Source organism: Capsella rubella, unplaced genomic scaffold (assembly GCF_000375325.1).
Source record: "Capsella rubella cultivar Monte Gargano unplaced genomic scaffold, Caprub1_0 scaffold_1, whole genome shotgun sequence".
NCBI classification, from domain to species: Eukaryota; Viridiplantae; Streptophyta; class Magnoliopsida; order Brassicales; family Brassicaceae; genus Capsella; species Capsella rubella.
Genome location: NW_006238923.1, coordinates 13,425,211 through 13,449,052, shown reverse-complemented (window position 1 = coordinate 13,449,052; position 23,842 = coordinate 13,425,211). Strand labels below are relative to the sequence as shown.

The window sequence follows — 23,842 nt, the reverse complement described above, 5'->3', positions numbered from 1 at the left end:
TTCAAAGTGATCAAGGTATTGTTGTTGTTCTCGTGTATGTGGATGATATCATCATCTCCGGGAACAACAAGGAAGGTATTCAAGACACTAAAATCTTCCTTAAATCTATATTTGATATAAAAGATCTTGGTGAACTCAAGTACTTTCTTGCAATTGAAGTATGTCGCTCTCCGGAGGGCTTATTTCTTTCTCAAAGAAAGTATGCTCTTGATCTTTTGAATGAGACAGGGAAACTTGGATCCAAACCGGCCTTGACACCACTTGAAGAAGGCTATACGGTCAAGCGAAAGGGGGAGAAGAAGAAGAAGGGCAAGAGGAATGTTCCCTCAGATCCTCTCGATGAGCCGTATGAAGCCCAAAGCAATATCGACGCCTTGTAGGTATGTTAATCTACTTAACTCTCACACGGCCTGACCTTTGTTTTGCCGTGAATCAGGCCAGCCAATACATGAAGAATCCCACCAAGTATCATTGGAATATGGTGAAGAGGATCTTGAGATATGTCAAAGGTAGCCCCGGTCAAGGTCTTTGGATGGGAAAGAATGCAAATACCGAGATGGTAGGACATTGTGATGCGGATTATGCCGGGTATACTATCACAAGGAGATCAACAACCGGCTATTGCACGTTCGTTGGTGGAAATTTGGTCACATGGAAGTCTAAGAAACAAAAGGTAGTTTCATGTTCTAGTGAAGCGGAGTATAGGGCCATGAAGAAGCTTACAAATGAACTCACATGGATAAAAGCCCTCCTCAAAGACCTTGGCATTGAAACACCGATACCTACCACCATGCATTTAGACAACCAAGCCGCCATTCACATAGCCACAAACTCGGTCTTCCATGAGAGAACCAAGCACATTGAAGTGGATTGCCACAAGGTCCGAGAAAAGATTGAAGAAGGTGTAACACTCCCATGTTACACTAGAAGTGAAGATCAATTGGCGGATATCTTCACCAAGGCCACATGTCCTAGGGTTTGCAATCATATTTATTGCAAACTTGGACTTGTGGACCTTTCACGCCCTTGATCAACTTCTCTAATATGTGGACATAACACTCTTTTCCCCTTAGTATAGTTTTGTCCCATGAGTTTTTCTATACTAAGAGGGTGATTGGTGATGACTTTTAAGGTTTTAAAATGGTTTAAAGTCTTAACAGTAATTAATTTGCCAATAAATATTTTTTGCTTTTTTTTTTTAAAGCATTAAAGTCACTTCTTTTTTTTCCTTCTTTGTTTTCTCATTTTTCTCAAAGCGTAAAAAACCTGGCTTTAAATTTAATCAATTAAAAAGATTTATTTTTCATATCCCATTACATTTAAAACCTTTTCACAAGTTTATAAATATATTTTATATATTTTATTTTTATAAATTAATTACTCTCATTTTTTTCTTGTTCTTTTAAGATCCATTTCAATAATACTTTTATTTTATAAATTCATTTATAATATAATTATATTTATTATAAATATAAAATAATAATAATAATAATAACATGCATAACTTTAAAGTTTGTTCATTACCAATCAGATTTTAACAGTAAAAGTTTCTACAGCCAAAGCATCTACAGCCAAATTCTTTGCAGCCAAAATTTTAAAGTTAAAGTCTCTACAGCCACAAGTAATAGTCGTTACCAATCGACCTCTAAGTTTTTTAATGAGGTGATGCTTCATGGGTTCCAAGCTTAGCCATTTCATTAAGCTAAGCTTGAGGGGGAGTATTGATCAAGATCTTATTGAGTATATCAAGATAGAATAGACCATTATAAAGTACCTTATATTGGTCTATTCTATCATGTTGGTCTATAAAGTACCTTATAAAGTACCTTATCAAGTACCTTATAAAGGTCTATTCTATACATACGGGGGATGTTCAAATAGATTAACATTATATATATTGTTAGCTTCCCTTGTAAGCTTATCTCTTATCCCACTTATTTATATGTGTGGTTGTAAACCTAATGAAGTAAGAAGAGTAATTCTCTCTCTTTTCTATTCTTGGTTACTATTCATCTTCTCTTCCAATCTCTTTTTATTCTTGTTACTCAAATCTAGCATCTCTCTCTTGTTATTCCGCTTAATCTAACAAGTTATTAGTTTGATTTTTATATATATTAAAGCATATTTTTTCATTTGAAAATCTGTCATTAATTTTGTTTGGCTATAGGTTTAGGATTATATTTTATTTCAATTTTTCTATTTAATCTGTTTTTATATATCTTTTAAAAATGCTTCCCTTTTAATACTATAGATGAAATGATACTTTTTGACTACTAGTATTTGATATGCTTATTGGAATTTAATGTTAAACTTTATAAGATGATGATACTTTTTTCGTTTTTTTCTGTATTGCGTATATATGAATTATGGTCATTTATTACTTTCAGAAAACTACTAGTATAGTTGTTTTACTCATTCTTTTTTATAAAAAAACATTAAAAATAGTTATGTCATAGTTTCGGTAAGAAATAGATTATGTTATACTTAGCAGAAAACTATTTTTAACTCTTATACGTGCAAATTGCTACTGAAATTGCAGTCGGTAACGTTACCGACTAAGTTACTACTGTATAACGACCATTTCATATTAGTAGCACATCAGTCGGTATTTAGTGACTAAGTACGACAGTCGTCACATCGTAGCAAAAGTACGACGGATGTGTGACAAAGCGGTGGTCGGAAAAAAGTAGTCGTTAATAAGTAGTAAATTTAGCGACTAATGAACGACTAAATTCGGTGGGTCGTAAAACTATAACTGTTTGCGACTAATTTGCGACTGACGTCGGTGGGTCGTCCCACAATAGCAAAACAGTAGCGAAAGTTGGTTAGAAAACGTGGAAATCATTTGGCGGTAAGTGTACCTAATTACTAATGTAGTAGCAAAACAGTAGCTAATCAGTCGATATATATAAGACACACGAGTTTTCTTGGTACAATTGTAAAAGGTCAAAGTAATGCAAAACGTTTATAAAACACTTTACAAAGAGATCGAGGAGAACATTTCTTGAGGCATATAATGTCGAGAAATTACAGTTATGGTAATTATCGAGAGCGGATGTACAAACGGTTTGATGAAGCGACAGGAGCACTCTCAGAATAGTTTATATCAGGGGTAGAACAATTTGTGGCATTTGCCAATAGTCAGCCTTTAGCGCAGAGCAATCGTGGTATGTTTCACTGTCCGTGTCTTATTTGCGAGAGTGAAAAAATTATCCTGGGTAAAAGAGTTTTGAGACATCTCTATAGTAGAGGATTTATGCCAGATTATTATATCTGGTACAAACATGATGAAGAACTCGATATGGATTTAGGATCGAGTATTGTTGATAGAACTCATATTAGTGAGAGTGATGAAGGGAGTTATAATGTAGTCGAAGATAGATATTTGGATATGGTGAATCATGCTTTTCGTGATAACGTGAATTTTGATAATTATTCGGATGGTAATTATCAAAATGTAGAAGAACCAATACGTAATCATTCAGAAAAATTCTACAACTTGTTAGATGGAGCCAATACTCCATTATACGATGGTTATCGTGAAGGTCACTCTCAGTTATCATTAGCTGCTCGAATTATGCAAAATAAGACCGAATATAATATGAGTGAGAAGCTAGTGGATTCGGTATGCGGAATCTTGACAGATTATTTAGCAGAAGGAAAATTTGATGCGCAATTTGGGGCTTCCATGTCATGCAATTGATGTTTGCATTAACAGTTGTATGATCTCTGGAAAGAAGATGAACAGTTTGATAAGTGAATGTGGTATATGCCTATTGCTGATAGATTGAAGAGAATGTATCAGAGCGAGAAGACTGCAGCGGTAATGAGATGGCATGCTGAGCACGAAGCAAATGAGGGAGAAATGTGTAATCCGTTAGATGCGGCAGAGTGGAAAAATTTTCAAGCCAAACATCCCCGATTTGCCGAAGAACCCTGTAACGTTTATCTTAGATTGTGTACAGATGAGTTTAATCCATTTTGCATGTCAAAAAATCATTTGTTGTGGCCTATGATATAGACTCCGTACAATTTACCCCTGGTATGTGCATGAATACAGAGTACTTGTTTCTAACCATTATGAATTCATGGTCAAATCATCCGCGAGCTAGTCTCGATATCTTCCTGCGACCTCTCATTGATGAGTTAAAGAGTTGTGGTCAACTGGAGTTTATGCGTACGATGTCTCCCTCAATCAAAATTTTAAACTAAGAGAAGTGTTGCTATGGACGATAAGCGACTTTCCAGCGTATGGAGTGTTATCTGGATGGAACACCCATGGTAGATTGTCTTTTCCAATTTGCATGGCAGATACACAGTTTTTTTATCTGAAGAACAGAAGAAAAACGTGTTGGTTCGATTGTCACCGAAGATTTCTCCCGCATGATCATCCTTTACGTAAGAATAAAAAAGACTTTTTAAAGAGGAGAGATGCTAGGGAAGACTACCCACCAGAGTATTTGACCGGTGAGCAAATTTATTCATACCAGTTGAAACGTGTAAATTCACCATAAAACAAAGGATGTTGGTTGTTGTGGTCACGATAAGAAGAAGCATGGCTATGGAAAAGACCATAATTGGCATAAAGAAAGCATTTTCTGGGAATTGCCGTATTGGAGGGACCTCACTCTTCAATATAATCTCGATTTGATGCATATAGAGAAGAATTGTTTGGACAATGTCATGAATACTCTTATGCGTGTGAAGGGTAAATCAAAAGACACCATTTCATCAAGATTGGATATAGAGGAATTATGTTCTCGACCACGTTGACATATTGATGCTGAAGGTAGAGCCCCTTTTCCTGCCTACTCATTGGAAAATGAAGCAAGAAGAAGCTTATTGGAGTGTGTGAAACATTCGGTAAAATTCCTAGATGGTTATGCTGCAGACTTAGCTAGTTGTGCTGATATGGCAAATGGAAAGTTTTCAGGGATGAAGAGTCATGATTATTTTGCTTGAATTAAGATGTGAGTTTAGCTATGAGTTTAGTCATCGTATACTCTCCCTTACTGAAATGTATGTTGATGTAGACAATGAGCTTGAAGCTAATGGTAGATAGGTTTCGTTTGTATCACTTGATACACTTACATGTAAAGGTGAAGAGAACATTTTGTCACTACACAACTACTCTTTCACTTTGTGACTGTTTCTCTACTTTGATTCCTTGGCTTTGTACTATGCTGATCTCTGGTTTTAATATTGGTTACTTTGTTTGTAGCTTAGAACTCAGCTTTGATTTCTTTTCACATGCTTTTCTATGACAACAGTTGAACCCTTCTATTTCAATTATGAAAATTCTTATTCTTTTGTTGATTTTGCAATGGTTTGTGTCGGTTTTGTGGCACTGGTCCGTGAGTTTTTTGAGTTTAGCTATTAGTTTATCTATGAGTTTAGTTAATGTGTAAGCATCCATGAGAGCTCCCTCTTTTCTAGTCTTATTGTGTTATTAACTTGTGACCTTTTAAGCTGTTTTGGTAATTCTCATTCAACATTATCTTTATCTGTCTTTGTAGGTTTGGTTTTGACAAATCTTCACTCTCCCGCCAGATTACTAAGTGCTTCACCAACAAGTTTGATGGCCCATACTATAGTTGGTTCTGTGTGCCTAGAGGAAGACAAGAACGATACTTCGTTGAATTCGCGGTAAGAATCTCTTTGTTCTAACACCAAATTTCATTTTCTTCTTATATTTTCTTTAAAATGACTAGCACTTATATTTCTCTGTTATTTTGTAGAAAAAACATAGATGGGATCCATGTAATACAGGTTTGATTCAAGAGCAGTTCGTGTCCATAATCCAAAATCGCATGAAAGATAGGTAAGCACTGCGAGGAGTAGTGACGTACGACCAATCTGGATCTATGATACTGTCAAGGATGAGATGAAAGAACATTGGAGTACTGAAGAACAAAAAGCAAAGAGTGCTACGACCTCAACAGCTCGGATGTCTGATTGTAAAGGTCTCGGTCCGCACAAACACGCCTCTGGACAGAAGTCTTACCGACAAATTGAACAAGAAATGGTAAGTCTCTTTAAACGTTATTACTGGTTCAATATGTGATTTGTGGTTTCATGTTATAAATGCTTTACATTTACACTCACTTTGTTTGCTGAAATACTGATTCAACTAATCATTTTCCCATTTCAGGTTGTTGAACTGGGGAGACCAGTGAGTTTCGGTGAGGTGTTCATCAAGGCTAATACCAAGAAAGATGGGACGTTTGTTGATCTGAAAGCAAAGCAAGTTGCTAAGGCCTATACGAAGAAAAAACAAGAGAAGTTGACTGATCTTGAGTCTAATATCACAGACCTTTCGGATGGTCGTATTCCTGTGCTAATAGTAGAATAAGATAACGACCTCTTTATTCAGGTAGCTTCGTTTACATTATGCTTCATTTACATTATAGTTTACATTATGCTTCTTAGTTTGGCATTCATACTCTTGCTTGTTTCTGATTTTTCATTGCTTTGAATTTTCTTTCAGTCCACATTCACAAATGATAGAGGAGCACTGTTTGGTATTGGAAGCCTCAAGAGTATGCTCAAGGGAAAGGCACACAACACATCATCATTCTGGCAGATGCAACAACAGCTTGAGAATGCTGAACAGAAAGTGAAGGACCAAGCTGCTCTTATCGCACAGCAAGAAGCAGAGAATGCTCAAGTTGCAGCTGCTCAAAAGGCCCAGACCGCCGAGCTTGCGATTGTCCACAAGTTCTTGAAAACCGACGACAGATTCCTTGCTTCCCTTGCCAAAAAAACTGCTTCTGATAATCCTCCTACTGAACCTCTTTAGCTTTATAACTCTCTTGCTTTTATAAAACTTTAAACTTATGTTGTGTTTAAACTCATGTTTGTATGCACTTGAATTTTTATTTTGATGTGTTCTTCGGATTTTAAGATTTCTATAATTTATTTTTTTAGTACTTTTCTTTATACTAAAATTAGGAACCAAATTAGAATGCTAAACGAAATTCCGTTAATTAAAAACCAAGTAGTAGGTATTCAGTGGCAACATTTTCATCGTAAATAAGTAGCTAATATTACGACTACATACCGACGACACATTTAGTAGCAAACTACAGTCGCTATTATGTCGCTCGACAGTCGCCAAAACTTACGACTTCGGTACGACTACATATTTAGTAGCAAAATACAGTTGCTACACAGTCGTTATGTAGTCGCTAAATCTTACGACTGAGTGCCGACTGGTCAACGACAGATAGAAAACTATTGTAGATCAGTCGTAACTCAGTAGCTATTTTGCGACTGATATTTTTTGCGACTAGACCTTTACCTTCATCACATAGTGGTCGGTAATCAGTCGTAAAACTATGTTTACGACTGTTTGCCTACTGGTTTTGCAGTAGCTAAAAACTCGTTTTGGTGTAGTGGTATACTCTAAACGATGTTAAAGACTTCAAACAAATTGTTGTCATCTTCTTGTTGAGATTACTCGCTTGAAGAACAAGTGACATTAGATAAACTCTAAACATGTCAGATTCGGCACGTCTAAACACATGCTACTCCTCTTCAAGGGAAGAAATGCTGAAGAACCCTTAGAGAAGCCACCAAATTGCCCCAGAAAACCTTGACACCCATAAACATAAGCACTCTCTTTGACATGATTTTCTTTGTCAACAAACTTGCTGTTCTTCAACACAAAACGAAGAATACTCCATCTGATTTTCAGAAACATAATGCAGATGGTTGACCACTGTCGAATGATTCCCAAGAAACATGTTCTCAGACCCTCTATTTCTCTTTTGGACTCCAAAACCGTTTTCAACATTTGAAAGAGAACCACATAATGGGCTTTCATTGGCCGAGGAAAAAAACAAAACTTCAACAAAAATAGGCCAAAAGAAATATAATGTGGCCCACATAATTTTTCAGCCTTCTCCACAAAAAAAAAATATTCACTTAAAAGAACACACTATTGACTTTTGTTCCATGTGCTTTTCTTTGTTGCGAGGCCAGCTGGACCTTTTCTTCTGATATGAGACAAATAACATGTTTCCCCTTTGCTTCAACCTTTTTGGATCTAGAGACTAAACTGACTCTTTCTTATTCAACCTTCAGAAACTCAGATCTTCAGAAACCCAGATCTTGAAAAACCCAGATCTTCAAAAACCAAGAAATTCAGAAACCTAGAACTTCAAAAACCCAGATCTTCCGAAAACCCAGATCAGAGAACCATATCTGCTCAAGATAAAAGAACCACTGTCACTTAACAAGCATTCAATGATAGATATATAAGATGTCCACCACACTTGTAACAACTTCCATATTTCAATTAGAAGCTTCAACCAAAAACAAACTTCTATAATTGATAATCAAGATCAGGGACAAACAACTATCAATAGAACACCCACAACTTCTCTCCATCTTCTTAATATCTCTATAGCCTTAAATTTTTCTATAGACGTTTCTGAGAAATCTAGTAAACTGAACTGAAAATTCCTTCGAGTTTGAGAGCAAATATGTCCTCATAATCTTCTTTCCTTTCTCTTCTAGCAACACATGCAGGATCTAACATGTTAGAGACTACAGACTCAGGTCGGTTTCCTGCTCTGATACCAATTGAAATAACGTGATGCGTGCTAGATCTAGACGTGTATGATAGATATGTATGTGTGATGCTTAACAGAGATATGAGAGCATATAGCAGAGACGACACAAGAAATTTGTTAACGGGGTTCGGATAACCTACATCCACGGGACGAAGTTCAGAACGATTTACTAGCTTAAGAACGCAAAAGTCACATTTGCCAAGGGTATGTAGCACACACTTGTGCCTACCACACTTAACTACATAAATCAAGGCAATCACCACTCATTATTTTTTCAAGTGTGATTCCTTTACAAAACCATCATCATTTTTCTCTTTTGTTTATGGGGCAACACCACACACAAAGTGTGCATATAAAAAGAAACCCTAGGTGTGCAACCTTTTCTTGTGACCACCTCTTCCTTTTTATAATCCTTAGAGCATCATTATAGGTAGCATGCTAATTAGGGTATCTAAACATAGATTTAGTATTGAATTTGAAAAAGTAGAGTTTAAGAGTTGTAATTTTGTTTTTAGTTTTGTGATGTGATTATAGGTAGGATCTTAAGTTGGGTATCTTAGAATTTTTTTTTTAATTAAATAATTTTATAATTTGTAATTAAAGAAAATCTTATAATTATTGCAAATTTAGAATTTGAAAACATACATAAGATAGAAATTATAATATAAAAGTACAATAATTTTAAACTTGATTGCGAGAAAATTTTCACCAAATATTCTCGACCAAATCGTTCTTTTATTGTTCATACAGAGTTTGATCCCGAAGTCGAGTTCTAGCGGTCATCATATCGACGAGATTTGAAGGCTTATTTGTTTCATACGAGAAATCCACTCTTGTACTTCCGATATTTTCCGCTTGTTGGATTTTGGTGACATCAAATTGAGTATACATATCTCATTCATCTTCTACTATCATCTTGTGAAGTTATATGCATGCCCGCATAATTTTTCCTATTCTTTCCTTATCCCAAATAAGAGTCGGATTTTTGACAATGGCAAATCGAGCTTGCAAAACTCCAAAAGCACGCACAACATCTTTACGGCAAGCTTCTTGTTGGGTTGCAAATAAAGAAGAGATCGATTGGATAAATGTAGCCCATTTTGGATAAATTCCATCTGTCAGATAGTAACCCAAACTATACTGGTTTCCGTTGACAACATACTTGTATTTTGGTGCTCGTTCTTTAAAGATGTCATTGAAAACCGGAAAGCGATCAAGAATATTGATATCATTTAAAGTACATGGAAGTCCAAAAAACGCGTGCCATATCCAAAGATCTTGTGAAGCTACAGCCTCTAAAACGATCGTTGGTTTTCCCGAGGCCCGTGTATATTGACATTTCCAAGCGGTTGGGCAATTCTTACACTCCCAATGCATACAATCGATGCTACCCATCATCCCGGGAAATCCTCTTATCTCTCCAATAATGAATAGCTTTTGAAGATCTTCAGCGGTTGGTTTTCTTAGGTACTCATCTCCAAAGAAAAGTATGATACTGTCAACAAAATGTTGCATGCATTTCATGGAAGTGGTTTCACCAATCCGGAGATATTTGTCAACCACATCAGCCGCACAACCATACTCAAGCATGCGAATTGCTCCTGTACACTTATGTAGTGGAGACAATCCTAACCTTCCGGCCGCAACTCTTCTTTGTGGAAAGAAAGGAATTTCATTGATAAGTTGATCCACGATATGCATGAATAAATGCTTATTGATTCTAAAACGACATCGGAATAAATTAGGTGGGAAGGTTGCATTTTCTCCAAAATAATCGTTCTATAACCTGATGTGTCCTTCTTCACGATGTCTTTTAATATGGACTCTTTTTCGGTTTTCTGGGTTGTTGATGCTCCTCCAAAGAGTTCAAAGAATTACCAAATTCTTCTTGGAAAATATTATCAAATTCTTCATCCAATAGTTGTGAAAATTCATCATGAGATGATGATGCCATTTTGTATATAGCAAAAAAACAATTATTTTGTGGTTAGGTAAAATTTTTGAGATTGAGGTTTAATAGTTAAATAAGAAAGTATATAAGAAATTTGTGGGATAAGAAAGTGATATTATTGTTTCGGTTGTGATAATACGAAAGTGAAGAAATTATTCTTGTGGGATAAGAAACTGATATTATTGATTCGGTTGTTGTGAAAAATAAGATTGTGTTGAAGAGAGAGTGAATACAAGTGTATTGACGAGAGAGTGAATACAATTGTGGAAAGAGAGAATTGAATACAATTGTGAAAGAGAAAGTGAATACAATTGTGAAAGAGAAAGTGAATACAATTGTGAAAAACACTTGATACATATTTATAGCGATGAATACAATTGTAGTGTTGTGTCCGTGAACCCATCAGTGATGAAAGTGTGCGATGCCATATCCGTGAAGAGACAGTGAACTTGTATGTTAACCACCAGCTTCATAAGTGACCCACGAGTCTCTACAACTTTTTGTTTTCTTCTTTCACTTTCCCGTGAACCTACATACCAAACAACAATAAAGTCAATAAGGCCAACTCAAATATCTTTACTTTCATAACACAATTCTTTCTCGTGAACCAAATTTTATGACATAACATCAGTGAACCAAATCCTTCACGTGAACTAAATCCTTCAACACATCATATACCACCAGCACATATAACACATAAATAAAGTGAACATTGATTATCAAACAGAGACATAACACAAACACAACAAACAACATAAACACAAACACAACAAACAATAAAAGATCAAGGGAAATAGCATTACAAAAACACAAACACAACAAACAACCATAAACTGGCTGAGATTAAAACCATAAGAGATTCAAAACAAAATCTCTCTAATTAGCTTTGTTTTAAGCCCTTCCTCTAACTGAGAAAGAGGACCAGATTTAGCTAGTAGAATGTCAAGCAATTTCTTGTTTGACAATTAATCATTTAACTCATGCTTTTGTTGCTTCAAGGCAAAGTCTTTTTCCTTTAGCTCCCACATAGTCTTCATTCTTTCCATTCTCTCCACTCCTCCTTCAGCAGTGACTGAACTTGTCTTTTTGGCACTAGCCTTGGCAGCAGCCTTGGCTACCTTCACTCCAGGTGGTCTTGCTTGAGAACCTTGAGATTTTCCTTGAGCTTAAGAGTCTCCTTGATCTCAGATTCATGCATAGAAGATGAGTCAACCTTCCTTCTTTTGTTCTTGTCGTCTCCTTTAGTAGCTAGCATAGCACATCACTTCTGATAATATCTCAATTCTCTCCATCCATGCTCGAGAATGAACTTCTTCTTGTAATCACTCTCATAGATGAGGTGAGCTCGCTTAGTCAGATCATCATCATTCATTTCACTTGCCATCTGACTTGATGCAGCTTGATGAGATCCAACAAACTTACATACACATTCATTTAACTTAGCCCATCTTTGCTTACAGTGATCTTGCTCTCTCTGCTTCAAACCAAATACAATTGGACTTGTAGCAACATATGCTGCAATCCTCTTCCAGAAGGCTGCTCCTCTTTGCTCATTGCCAACAATGGCATCTTTTCTTGTTTTGAGCCATGCAGAGATTAAAACTACATCCTCTTTGACACTCCATGCATTCCTCTTCCTTGGTGCACCCTTATCAGTGAGTTTATCACCTTCACAAGCTGGCTGAGACCATTGAGTTGTGAAGACAACTTTTTATGTTTCACCAAGTCTAATACTCGGTGATGGAGAGTCATAACTACTCGGCTGCTGAAGGCTAGGAGAATCATTTTGACTGGTTAGAAGGTCCATGAAACCAACAGAGTTGGCATATGGATTCATTTTGAGAAGAGAATGAAAAGTATACAAGTTTGTTCTTTTAGAGTGAAAGAGAATCAGGTTTGTTTATGTTTAAGTGTTTGTGATAATTTTAATCTATATAGAGTTAGGTTAACAAGTTAGTGTTATCACATAACTCTTGTACTTCCCTATCACCTAGAACTATACAACTGTAAACACAAAACAAACACTCAAATGCATTTATCATCTTGTACTATCCTATCACCTCAAGTTAATTCTCACCTAATCTTCTACTCAATTGTGAAAAAGAGTACAAGTCATCATTTACTTACAAGGAATCAAGGCTGTGAAACACCTCTGACTTATCCCATATGTACCATTTGTCTCATACAAGCCAACAACCACTCCTGCTATCAAACAGAGAACAACATAATCAAATGTCAACATTCAACCAAATTTAAAGGAACCTACTCGGAATATTAACTTACCCCATTCTATCTATGGACTCCTCTGACTTCTCTGCTGCTTTCTCAATCCTCATATAATTAATACAGCCACTACATATCCCCACACCTGTCATAAAACAGATAACAAACAATCAATAGCCAAAAGTATTCAAATAACATTTGAAACTTTACATAACTCAACTATACTAATCACATTCAATCAAAAACTTAGTCTAACATCTTCTAGAATACAATCCAATAAAAAACTCAGTCTAACTCAGTCTCACCTAAGCTTGTCTCGGAATATTACACAAACAAAAACATTTCATCTGATCACTTACCGGATTCCGGATTCAATCTATGGTCTCCTCTTCTGACAGTCTCTCAATTCCATCTCTCAGTCCTCATATGTAGCAGAACATTTTGATTCAAAGACTAGTCCCCACTCTTCGCATAAAACAGAGAGCATTCAGTCAAATTCAAAAGACAAAAACTAATATTTTACATTTGAAACCTAATCTACACCTAACATTTAACCAAACCTATTCAAACTCACGAATACTATTAAGATCCAACAGATTCATAATTAGGGTATCTTAACATAGATTTAGTATTGAATTTGAAAATGTAGAGTTTAAGAGTTGTAATTTTGTTTTTAGTTTTGTGATGTGATTATAGGTATGATATTAAGTTGGGTATCTTAGAAAAATATATTATTTTAAAAATTAAAATTTTTTATAATTTGTAATTTAAGAAATTCTTATAATTATTGCAAATTTAGAATTTGAAAACATACATAAGATAGAAATTATACAATAAAGTACAATAATTTTAAACTTGATTGCGAGAAAATTTTCTCCAAATATGCTCGACCAAATCGTTTTTCAATTGTTCATGCATAGTATGATCCCGAAGTCGAGTTCTATCGGTCATCATATTGACGAGATTTGAAGTCATATTTGCTTCATACGAGAAATCCACTCTTGTACTTCCAGAATTTCCTGCCTGTTGGAATTCGGTGACATCAACCTGATTATACATATCTCATTCATCTTCTACTATCATCTTGCGAAGTATTATGCATGCCCGCATAATTTTTTCTATTATTTCCTTATCCCAAATAAGAGCCGGATTTTTAACAATGGCAAATCGAGCTTGCAAAACTCCAAAAGCACGCTAAACATCTTTACGGCAGACTTCTTGTTGGGTTGCAAATAAAGAAGAGATCGATTGGATAAATGTAGCCCATTTTGGATAAATTCCATCTGTCAGATAGTAACCCAAACTATACTGGTTTCCGTTGACAACATACTTGTATTTTGGTGCTCGTCCTTTAAAGATGTTATTGAAAACAGGAGAGCGATCAAGAACATTAATATCATTTAAAGTACCTAGAGGTCCAAAAAATGCGTGCCATATCCAACATGATTGGTTGAGCTCTTATCAATGACTTGTTCTTATGAGCTTAAAACATGATTGGTTGAGCTCTTACATCTTGGATCTTCTGAGTAAGACTCCAACATTCAACACGTCACTTCATTCCATGTGACCTTACATTGAGATGTATTGGCTGTCTATGATTCCCTAATTCTATGTATATGAAGTTGTACCAGGCTTGTTCACTTCATCGTTCATTAATATTGTGTCTATATCTAGTTGCACAACCATCAAACTTTTCACTGTATCACTGCTTCACTACATCTGTATTTGGTTCATAAATTTTAGTACAAGTAGCTTCAATAGGGTTGTCTGCTTATGTAATCAAAAAGTCCTCTGGAATGTCTATCAAAGTCTCACTGTCGTTTGGTTCATAAACTTACCATCACCAATGTCCAATAACCAGTCTTAAAAATCTTGGATATCTTTGGTTTTGTTTTGACTTATGTTACTCTGCAGTAGACGCATATTCTTAGTCAACTTCAAAACCTTACAGTGATCCCAAAGATAAGACAAAATGAGAGCTGTTAGCACTATCTCTGCTCGCCCTGCACCATTTATCACTGGTAAAATTTGTCTGAAATCACCTCCGGACAAAACTACTTTACCAGCAAAGACCCGATTGTCTACGTTTCCCATTATATCAGAAAAACTCCTATCTGAAGACTCGAAACAATACTTGCTCATCATTGGTGCTTTGTCCCAGATAATGAGAGATGCTTCTTTAATAAGATTTGCAAGATCAGCGTTAGGCTTTATATATCTTACAAAGAGAATAATCGTCTACTACCAGAGGTATAGCAAATCTTGAATGTACCGTCCTACCTCCTTCTAACAACAAAGAAGCAATTCCACTGGAGGCAACGTTAAGTACTATCTTCCCCCAACATCTAATAGCAGCGGATAGAGTTTTCCATATGAAGGTTTTACCTGTTCCTCCAAAACCAAAAACAAAAAACACTCCCCCCTTGTCCTCTCAAACAGACTCAATTATCTCATTGTAGATTGCTCTTTGCTCAGACGTAAGCATTTGAATCCACTCATAATGCTTTCCTTTAAACTCATCTTGATCATACATGATTACATGCGATATGACCATTAGGTGAATTACAAAAATTAATAATTTAAAGAAAAAGAATATTTGCCCCGCGGTATACTAGAGTTCATCAGCAATTAATCGATTACAATTATCTAAGTCTTGTCTAGATGGTTTTGGGAAGTCACCAATATTTTTAAGAGAGCCTCCGTTAAACAACATAATTTTTTCAATCTCTTGAAGAGTGTAGTTTCTGATCTGAACTTCACTTAGAATTAGATCTGCATAAGAGTATATCAACTTTCTTGTGAACGTGCATACAACTAAACTAAAACGTGTTTGTACTATTACTAAAGAGAAGTTAAATACCTGGATTGTTGACATCTTTTCTCTTTTGGTGTTCTATGACGTCCGAGAACAATTTCCATGATTCTTCCCAAACGTGTTCTGGTCTATCAAGTGAGTCAGATAGAATCAGCATTGCAAAAACATTCCGGAGAGAATCAGCAAAACACCATTGACTTGCATCAAGTAAACTATCAATCCAAAATTGGTCATCAGATATGATACCACGGGCAAAGCAGGCTTCTTCATAAGTTTTGTAGACAACACCATTGTATGTCTTGATATCAGCAAAACTTTTTGGTCCCTTGACGATGTTAAGTAATACTCTAAAAAAATACTCTTCTTCTAGCTTTCTTGGAACATAGTGGATACGACCCAAAGAAAAGCCTCTGCTTCTTTTCTTCCACTACTTTTTAGTTCCATCCCAAGTGAAATAAGCTGGGATCTCTGCATACGTACATTCCCTTGCATGTTAACCACCTTTTCCAATCCCATTTTTCCTATTCAAAGTTAGCCATGCCATGAACATGGAATCTTGATTAGCAACTAGTTCCAAGACATCTTCTATGTCCTCATTTTTATCATAATAGGCTGGTTGCTTTCCTTCATCGTGGAAAGATAGTTTCTGGACAGCAGTTGATCTATACTGAATTGGGAACTTAAATATTGTCCATATAGCCTCAAAGGATGACACGTAACTAAGATGTATAGAAAACAAACATGAAATCGTCAGATGCCGAGATGGATGTATCTACTACATAAGAAATAAAAGATTAAACCATGAAAAGCACTAACATGCAATCAAACCAATCCTTAATTTCATTTTTCTTTTTCTCGGGTGCATCTGAACTAATTGGATTAGATGATGCAGTTGTTGTAGGAATAGCATCCTCGTTAACTTGTTCAACAACAACAGCAACCCGGTCTGGACCCTTGTTGATATACTTAAATAAGTATTTGACTGACCCGTTTTGGTTACACCATTCCACATTGATATGTGCATGATATCAAACAGACATATCGAACAGATAACAAAGCATTGTATGGTACAACATACCTATTATCACACTTGATGCCATATTTGTCAACATAATGGTCTTGTGAGCTTCACCTCTTATAAATTGGATAACCATCACTGCCAACTTTTGTAAACTCCTGGTATTGTTTAGGATAATTCTTTGAACACCTTTTATTAACCATACATGGGGAATTCGGGTTTTCTGCCCCACATGGTCCATGAATCATAGACTCGCTGATGACTTGGTATAGCTCCGAAAAGTCATTTTTGTCTGGGATCTCTGCTGATATCATCTTGTCTATATCATCAGCGGTTGGCAATTTGCTTTTTGCATCCATGAACAATATAATGTGTGCATGTGGAAGACCTCTTTTCTGGAATTCAACTATGTACATAGCTAAGGGAGAAACACAAAAGAATAATTGTTCAAAATCAAGTATGAAATATAGACAGTGGATCGTTAATATATATATATATATATATGCATATTCGTGTATAAAAAATAAGGTACTTGCAACTGTTTTACCAAGCAAATGTTTGACTGTTACATATGTTATGAGAGAGTCGAGCTTGATACTAATACATTTTTTTTTCCCCAGTGTTAGTTCCTCCCATACACTTCTCTATACCAGGCCTCCACCCATCTTCACCATAGCAAAATATCAGGGGATATTGTAGATCTAAATATAATATGTGTGTTTCATTTATTCTCTTCAGAGCCCCGGGTTTTTTTGTCTTCTATAATAATATCGTGAGTTGGTCACATGGGATCAATGCAGCCACTTCTGATGCCGAAGGCATAGCGTAAGTTCTTCCATCTACTCCATCCCGATCTAAGCCAATCTTGTGGTGGAATGTTTCTTCTTGATGAGTTTGATACCTTTCTTTCGCTAGTCTGAAGTTCTGGACATATGGATTAACACTGTTGAGCATATTGATTATTGCTTCAATAGCTTCCTTTTTCAACTTTTGATTCCAGATGCTTGTTGTGTGCCTTTTCCCTAGCTGGATTGAGATGAAAACCGTTTTAAATAATAAGACAGTATTATTATTGCATTCTGAAAATAACATAGCCCCACGGGGTAATTTAGAGACATTTACCTAATGACAGTTGCTTTGTTGTCAACTTCAGTCTCAGTATCAACAATATAGAGCTGCGAGTATTTCGCATAATCACCTTCTTCTGGTTGCAAACTGCCGATCAAATGGTAATTTCCACCTTATAGACGAAACATATTAGGACCAATACCTTTTGGAACGGATCGATCAACTTTTCCACCAAGTAAGGTCATGGCAAACACCATGTTATAAATCTTCTGATGCTTTCGGTAATTTCTGCTGAGTATTTTGTTTGTTTACTGGGTTTCTTCCGTGTTCGGATTCTATTTTTTTTTGGTGTGCAGACGTTTTTGTCTTGAATGTGATCTACGATCTCTTCGTATTACTCAGTGAGCTCACCGTCTGCAACATCAATTGTTTCAACATCTGTACTGACAAAAATTTACCCACAAATAAGCTGTGGGTACTGACAAAAACCCATTCAAGACAAAAACACAAAAACACACAATTCAGTGCCAGCTTATTGCGTAGTATATTTTCAGTTTGACTAAAGCGTTATCTGCTTCCATTCATTGTAGATTAATATGACTAATATTAATTTCCATATCCAACTATATGATATTTTATTTGTACGATTACTTTTAATATTTTTACACTTTATTTAATTTTAAAGTAATGTATTAATTTGATTTTTGTAATGTATTAATTTGATTTTTATCAATGAATAGAAGATGGGCTCTGTTTTTCAGCTGTTAACCAATATATTTGGTAAACTGATGCCCATATCGATGCCAACAGAAATCTGAAACATTTTTTAATATTTAAATTAAATGAAACTGGAAAATTAATTGTTGAAAATGAAGAATAGCACGAAACCGACGACGAAGAATCTTCTCCAACCGGCGGAGGTGGTGGCAAATCTCGCCGTCGGACTATAACAATACTCATCTCCGAAGCTCCAATCGAATTCCTCTCCACGGTTCCGCCACGATTCATCGCCTGTACACACGGTGACAATGTTGTTCTAGATGATTCCACTACATCCACATCCTCCTCCATCATCTTCCTCCCCTTCATCGTCGTCGTCGGCGGCGGCGTGTAAATCCATTCTCTTCCACCACATCCCGTTCTCTTCTCCTAACCGTCGCCATAATCTCCCACGACGTCACCTCCTTCTACTCAGATCTCTCTCTCTCTAAAATCACTCGTTTGTGTATTGTGTTCGCTAACTGTCTCTCTCTCTTTCTAGCTCTGTTCGCATATTGTTTCTGTTATAGATGGTGACGATCTTGAGTTTGATTATTGTTCGTATTTTTGAACGGCCAAATAAGCCCAAATAGGCCAAATAAGTCCAATTTATCACAAAGGATTTTGAAGCCCATGTAAACAACATTATAGTCCGAAAAAATCATCTTTGAGCCCTAGCCCTGTAAGCCCACACATGTGTAGAGTAGATCGTTCAACAGTATGGTTCTTGCAGAGGTTCGAACCCGAGTCTGGGAGACCCGATTTTACACGGGTAGACACGCGGGTATAACAGCAAATTGGGTCTTAATTTCGATTTCAATTGAAAATTTGACTTAAACTACCCCTCTCAATTTTAATAAAGAGTCTCCTTCCTTCAAAATTGAAAGGTATTTTGGGAAATTATATAATGTCAAAATGTGTACTTCTCTTTTAATATATAAGAGGATGGATTTGAGGAGCATTATCCCTGAAAAAACAATTATGGAACAATTACAAGTAACAGAAGACAAGGTTCGTAGCTTGTTATATGAAAATACTACACAAAATTCTTTCACTATCAATCTCAAGAAGCTGAAATATATATTGCTGGGTAATTTTTTTTTTTTAGAACAAAAGAAGGTGTATCTACTATATATCTACCGTTAGTTGGAGACTCATTCAATAACTATGCTTGGGGAGCAGTGGCGCTTGCATTCAATAAGAATGAGTTGATATCAATCAATGATGTTCTTCTTAAGAAGAACAGGGCCACAAAATTCCCTGGTTCTGGGTATGCATTGATGGTAAAGTTTAAAACCCAATAAATAAATAAAATTCAAAACATTATTAGCTACTTTGTTACATAATAATGTTTACTAATATTTGGTCTTCATTTTTTCCTTGAAAATATTTTTAGTGGAATGATTTCCCTTCTTATGTGATGCATTATCTAATGATTAATTACCTTCCGAGTTTTTTCTACTTTCGGGGTGGTTGAATCGATTTCCTAAAGGAAATGATAAAGACATCTCAGTAAAACATTTCCAAACCAAGCTTGAGAACATGATGGAAAAACACGTAATACTTCTTTAGGACTGTATAAACTACTTATATATGGTTATGTTTTCTTGTTTTAAACTCAATACTTACAGGTTACATGGCAAGCTTATAAAATTGTTGTCCGTAACTGTGAACTGCCTGATGATAACAAAGATCAGATTTATATATCTATTCATGCACAACTTGTATTTGTTTTAATGTCGTCCCATATAAGTTCCCACATAAGTTCTTCAAGCAATTGGGACTGCCGGAGGTGTTCACAACTGATGAGATACTAAATATGATGATACATCCCAAAGTATCATTTAGCATGAACAAAGGCAAAGATTGGAAAAGTTTATGTGAGTATGCTATAGTGAATGAATACTGGAACAAACAACATGCCGATGTCGTGAATGCTTAACAGGTAACTTTAATTCGTTGACAACATTAGATATAGTTACCCGCAACTTTTCAACTTAAATAACTTTACTAGAGATTGCCTTTGAGAATTTTCCTGTTTCTAATGTTATATGAATATATGCGAAAGCAATTGTGATTAAACAAATCTAGACCAATGGATAAAGAATTCTTAGGCTTTTCTTTTGGTTTGATAGATATATTTCAGCGCCAAATTCATAATGATGGGAACCACGTGATATGTCTATTGGGTTGTATATACTACAAGAAAACAGGTCGATTTCCTTCGAAGATTCCTACAAAAGTATTGGTAGGAAAACTTTCCTACGAAATCACTTCGCATTTATGATGAAAACAAAAAGTAGTAGGAAAAAAGAAGGGAACTTAACTACGAGAATATGTGTCAGAAAGTGGTAGGAAAATTCCTACGAGATCTTTTAAATAATAGTTTTGTAGGAAACGGAGAAGGAAACGAGAAGGAAAGTAGAAGGAAAAAGCGCGGTGAGAAATTGGTAGGAAATTTTCCTACCAAATGCCTTCGACGACAAAGTGGAAGGAAAAATCGTAGGAAAGCGGTAGATATATGGAGGGAAATATTTTCGTAGGAAATCTGAAGAAATAAATTTGTAGGAACTTCGAAGGTTACTAATTCGGTGCAACTTGTGAATAATGCAATGGAGTGCAGTGTAACTATAGCTGATATTTTATGTTTTCATCGGTTTTAAGTCTTTTTTTTATCTTTCATTTTATAAATTTTATTGAGTCAAAGTGTGTTTTTAGAGTCTTTTAGTCCATTATAGAGTCTTTACAGGTTTTAGGTTGCTTTGGAATAAATTAAGTCGTTTTGGGATGCAAACACACATTTGAAGATGAAGATTCATGTAGAAGTGTCAGATGTTTGAGATCAGATGGACAACTTTCTCCGTTAGATCTTTCCCAAAGTTGTATACAAGCTGGAGACAGATGTTATCTTTCATATGCAAGTGATTGCAAGGATATCTAACGGTGCATTCAAGAAAACAAAACAGGTCATTTTGGCGAGTAACTGAAGCGAATGCAGAGATTGGAAGCAGAGAGGGTCAGACCGATCGGTCCACTTGTGGACCAATCGATCCACCTTCCTCTGGACGAGAAAAACATTCTAGAACGTGGCAGATCGATCAGTCCACCACCTGGATCGTTCGGTCCACTTCCTAGACGTTGTTTTAGGCCCAAATTAAAACTGAAACATTCCAGAACCGATCCAACTCGTCTCCAATTATTTTTATACCCTAGGCTCGACTTTTTAGCAGCCATCCTTCATATTTTTCAGTTCTAGACATTTTCCTTTTCTTTCTTAATAATTTTGGGGGAGAAGAATCCATCCTCTTGACACTTGGAGAAGATTTCTAAACCCTTTCTTATTGTTTCTGGAATTTCATCATATTTTCTTCAATGTCTATTTGCTTTGTTTCAATTGCTATGTGTGAGTAATCTCTTAATTGGGTTTTAGGGTTCTAAGTAGGAGATTCAATGATTTGATGGATTAGATGTCTTAGGGAATTCTTAATCCTTGGGTTCTTCAATTTACATGTTCTCAATGCTATAATAGGATTAATCACCCTGTTTTAGAACTTAGGCTTTTATTTGTTTCAGAGATGTTCGACAAAATGTCTGAATGAATGTAAATTAAGCATTGTATTTCTAACATGCGAGAGTTGATGTTACAATGCCTTGTGAGCCAAATGAATATTTTTGATAATGTGAATTTGGCTAGGAAATTACAAATGAGAGTTTAGTAATTGAGTAGTTGGATTTAGTGATTAATGTCTTGAGAGAGAATTAGTTTAAACTTATGTACATGTTCAAGAACGGTTCTTCATGTTTAAATTCCTTATTGCTTTTATTCGTTATTCATTGATTCTCTGAAAATATCCTACTGCCCAATATCTTTAATTCATAAGTTTAATCTCTTTTATTTGCATTTTTATTTACAGTTCTGAAAAACTAAACAACAAATCTTTTCCGCTTTATCTAAGAACGAGTCTTGCAAGTCTTTAGCGTAACCTTGCTCCATGTGATCGATCCCGCATATTATTTACTTCGGTTAAGTTATCGGGTTATATACTCGAGAAATCAATTTTGCGCCGCTGCTGGGGAGCAATTGCGTTACCTAAAGATTTATGATTAGTTTTTAGTCTTGAGCATTTTCTTTACAGTTTTTTAACTAACAATTTTATTTATTTTTGGTGATTTAGGAGTTGTTGGCCATGGAATTCAATGATTGGCCACAAGAAGAAGAGGATGAGCCATATATAGACCCACCATTTGATGAGTGTGTTCTTACATCGGTACAAAAAGTGAAGTTGGATGAACTTTACGTGGAGAATCCAACACTGACAAGGAGTGACTTAGCGACTATGATCCGGTTGAACCTCTTATCGTTGGGGGTAAGATATGAAGGAAGACAACTCACATGCTATGAGATGAAAGAAGTCCATGATCCACTACAAGAAAACATGCAATTTACGACTGCATTTGGCGATTACGCACGGAGACTCGACCTCTCCGGCTGCGGTGATAATCATTGTTCGCGGGTTCGGACAGTCTCTCGCCATGTATCCTCGGCCTTGACACTGGAAGCAAACAATGTCTCGGCTGCGCGTCTCGATCGGATGTCGTCATGGGTCGGCTCGAGCATCATTGTTGTTTTCTCTCGGTGTGAACCGAGACTCGACAACAGCAACCTTAGGCTTGTCCTGGACCTTGTTGACTGGCGAGGCACTTGGTGACCATCGGGGTTCCTTGGACTCGGCTTCGACTCAAGGTAGCAACCTTCCGCTTGATTTGTTGTTCGCATTGCATCGCGAGGTGTAATAGCTCCTCAATACCGGAATATGGTTGCCTCTCGACCTTCCTCGCAATCCGATCTTGCAATCCGTCGAGGAACTGCGCGATAAGGGTTTCTTCGGATTCGTCGAACTGGAGTCGGTTCCGCAAGTGCTCGAAGTCTTCGTAATACTCCTCGACCGAATTGGTGCCTTGAGTGAGCTGTCAGAATCGCTTTTGGAGATCGCGATGGTATAGTGGCGGCACGTATCTCCTTCGCATGATGTTCTTCATGGCTTCCCAAGTCGAGATAGCCGGCTCGAAGTTACGTCTTCGTTCGGCCATGTCTCGATCCCACCAAGTGAGAGCATGGTCGGTCAGTTGAGCAGCGGCATAGGTGACTTGCCGTCGCTCGTTATAGTTGTAGCACGAGAAGACGTGGTCCATTCGTCATTCCCAATCAAGGTATGCTTCGGGATCGACTTTACCGGCGAACGTCGGTACGGACAGTTTGTGTCTGGGTTCTTGCGCTCGAGGATCTTCGGGTCGACCCTCGTATCGCCCACGGGGTCGAGGTCGTCGTTCGTCTCCGGAAGACTCGAGTTGCTCCGGCTCGTAAGGGTGCGCCCGGAGGCACGTGATTCTCCTCGATACGGGTCAACCTCTCCCGTATTCGCGTTAACTCT

General features: G+C 36.6%; 1 protein-coding gene, 1 long non-coding RNA gene and 1 pseudogene across 2 annotated transcripts; 1 reads left to right on the top strand and 2 right to left on the bottom strand.

Moving 5' to 3' along the window:
* The first annotated feature begins 5,956 nt into the window (after positions 1-5,956).
* LOC111828749 lies at positions 5,957-6,555 on the top strand. Its single transcript, XR_002832517.1, has 3 exons — positions 5,957-6,025; positions 6,152-6,373; positions 6,488-6,555. It is a non-coding gene; the product is annotated as an uncharacterized LOC111828749 (long non-coding RNA).
* A 2,945-nt stretch (positions 6,556-9,500) lies between these two features.
* LOC111832376 lies at positions 9,501-10,277 on the bottom strand. The gene has a single exon (XM_023788685.1). It carries the CDS (start codon positions 10,275-10,277, stop codon positions 9,501-9,503), a length of 777 nt encoding a protein of 258 aa, XP_023644453.1.
* Positions 10,278-11,788: 1,511 nt separating this feature from the next.
* Positions 11,789-18,740, bottom strand: LOC111832375 (annotated as a pseudogene).
* Positions 18,741-23,842: the final 5,102 nt, after the last annotated feature.

Coding starts and splice junctions, on each gene's coding strand:
- LOC111832376 (XM_023788685.1), bottom strand. CDS start 10,277: ATGCATATCGTGGATCAACTTATCAATGAAATTCCTTTCTTTCCACAA.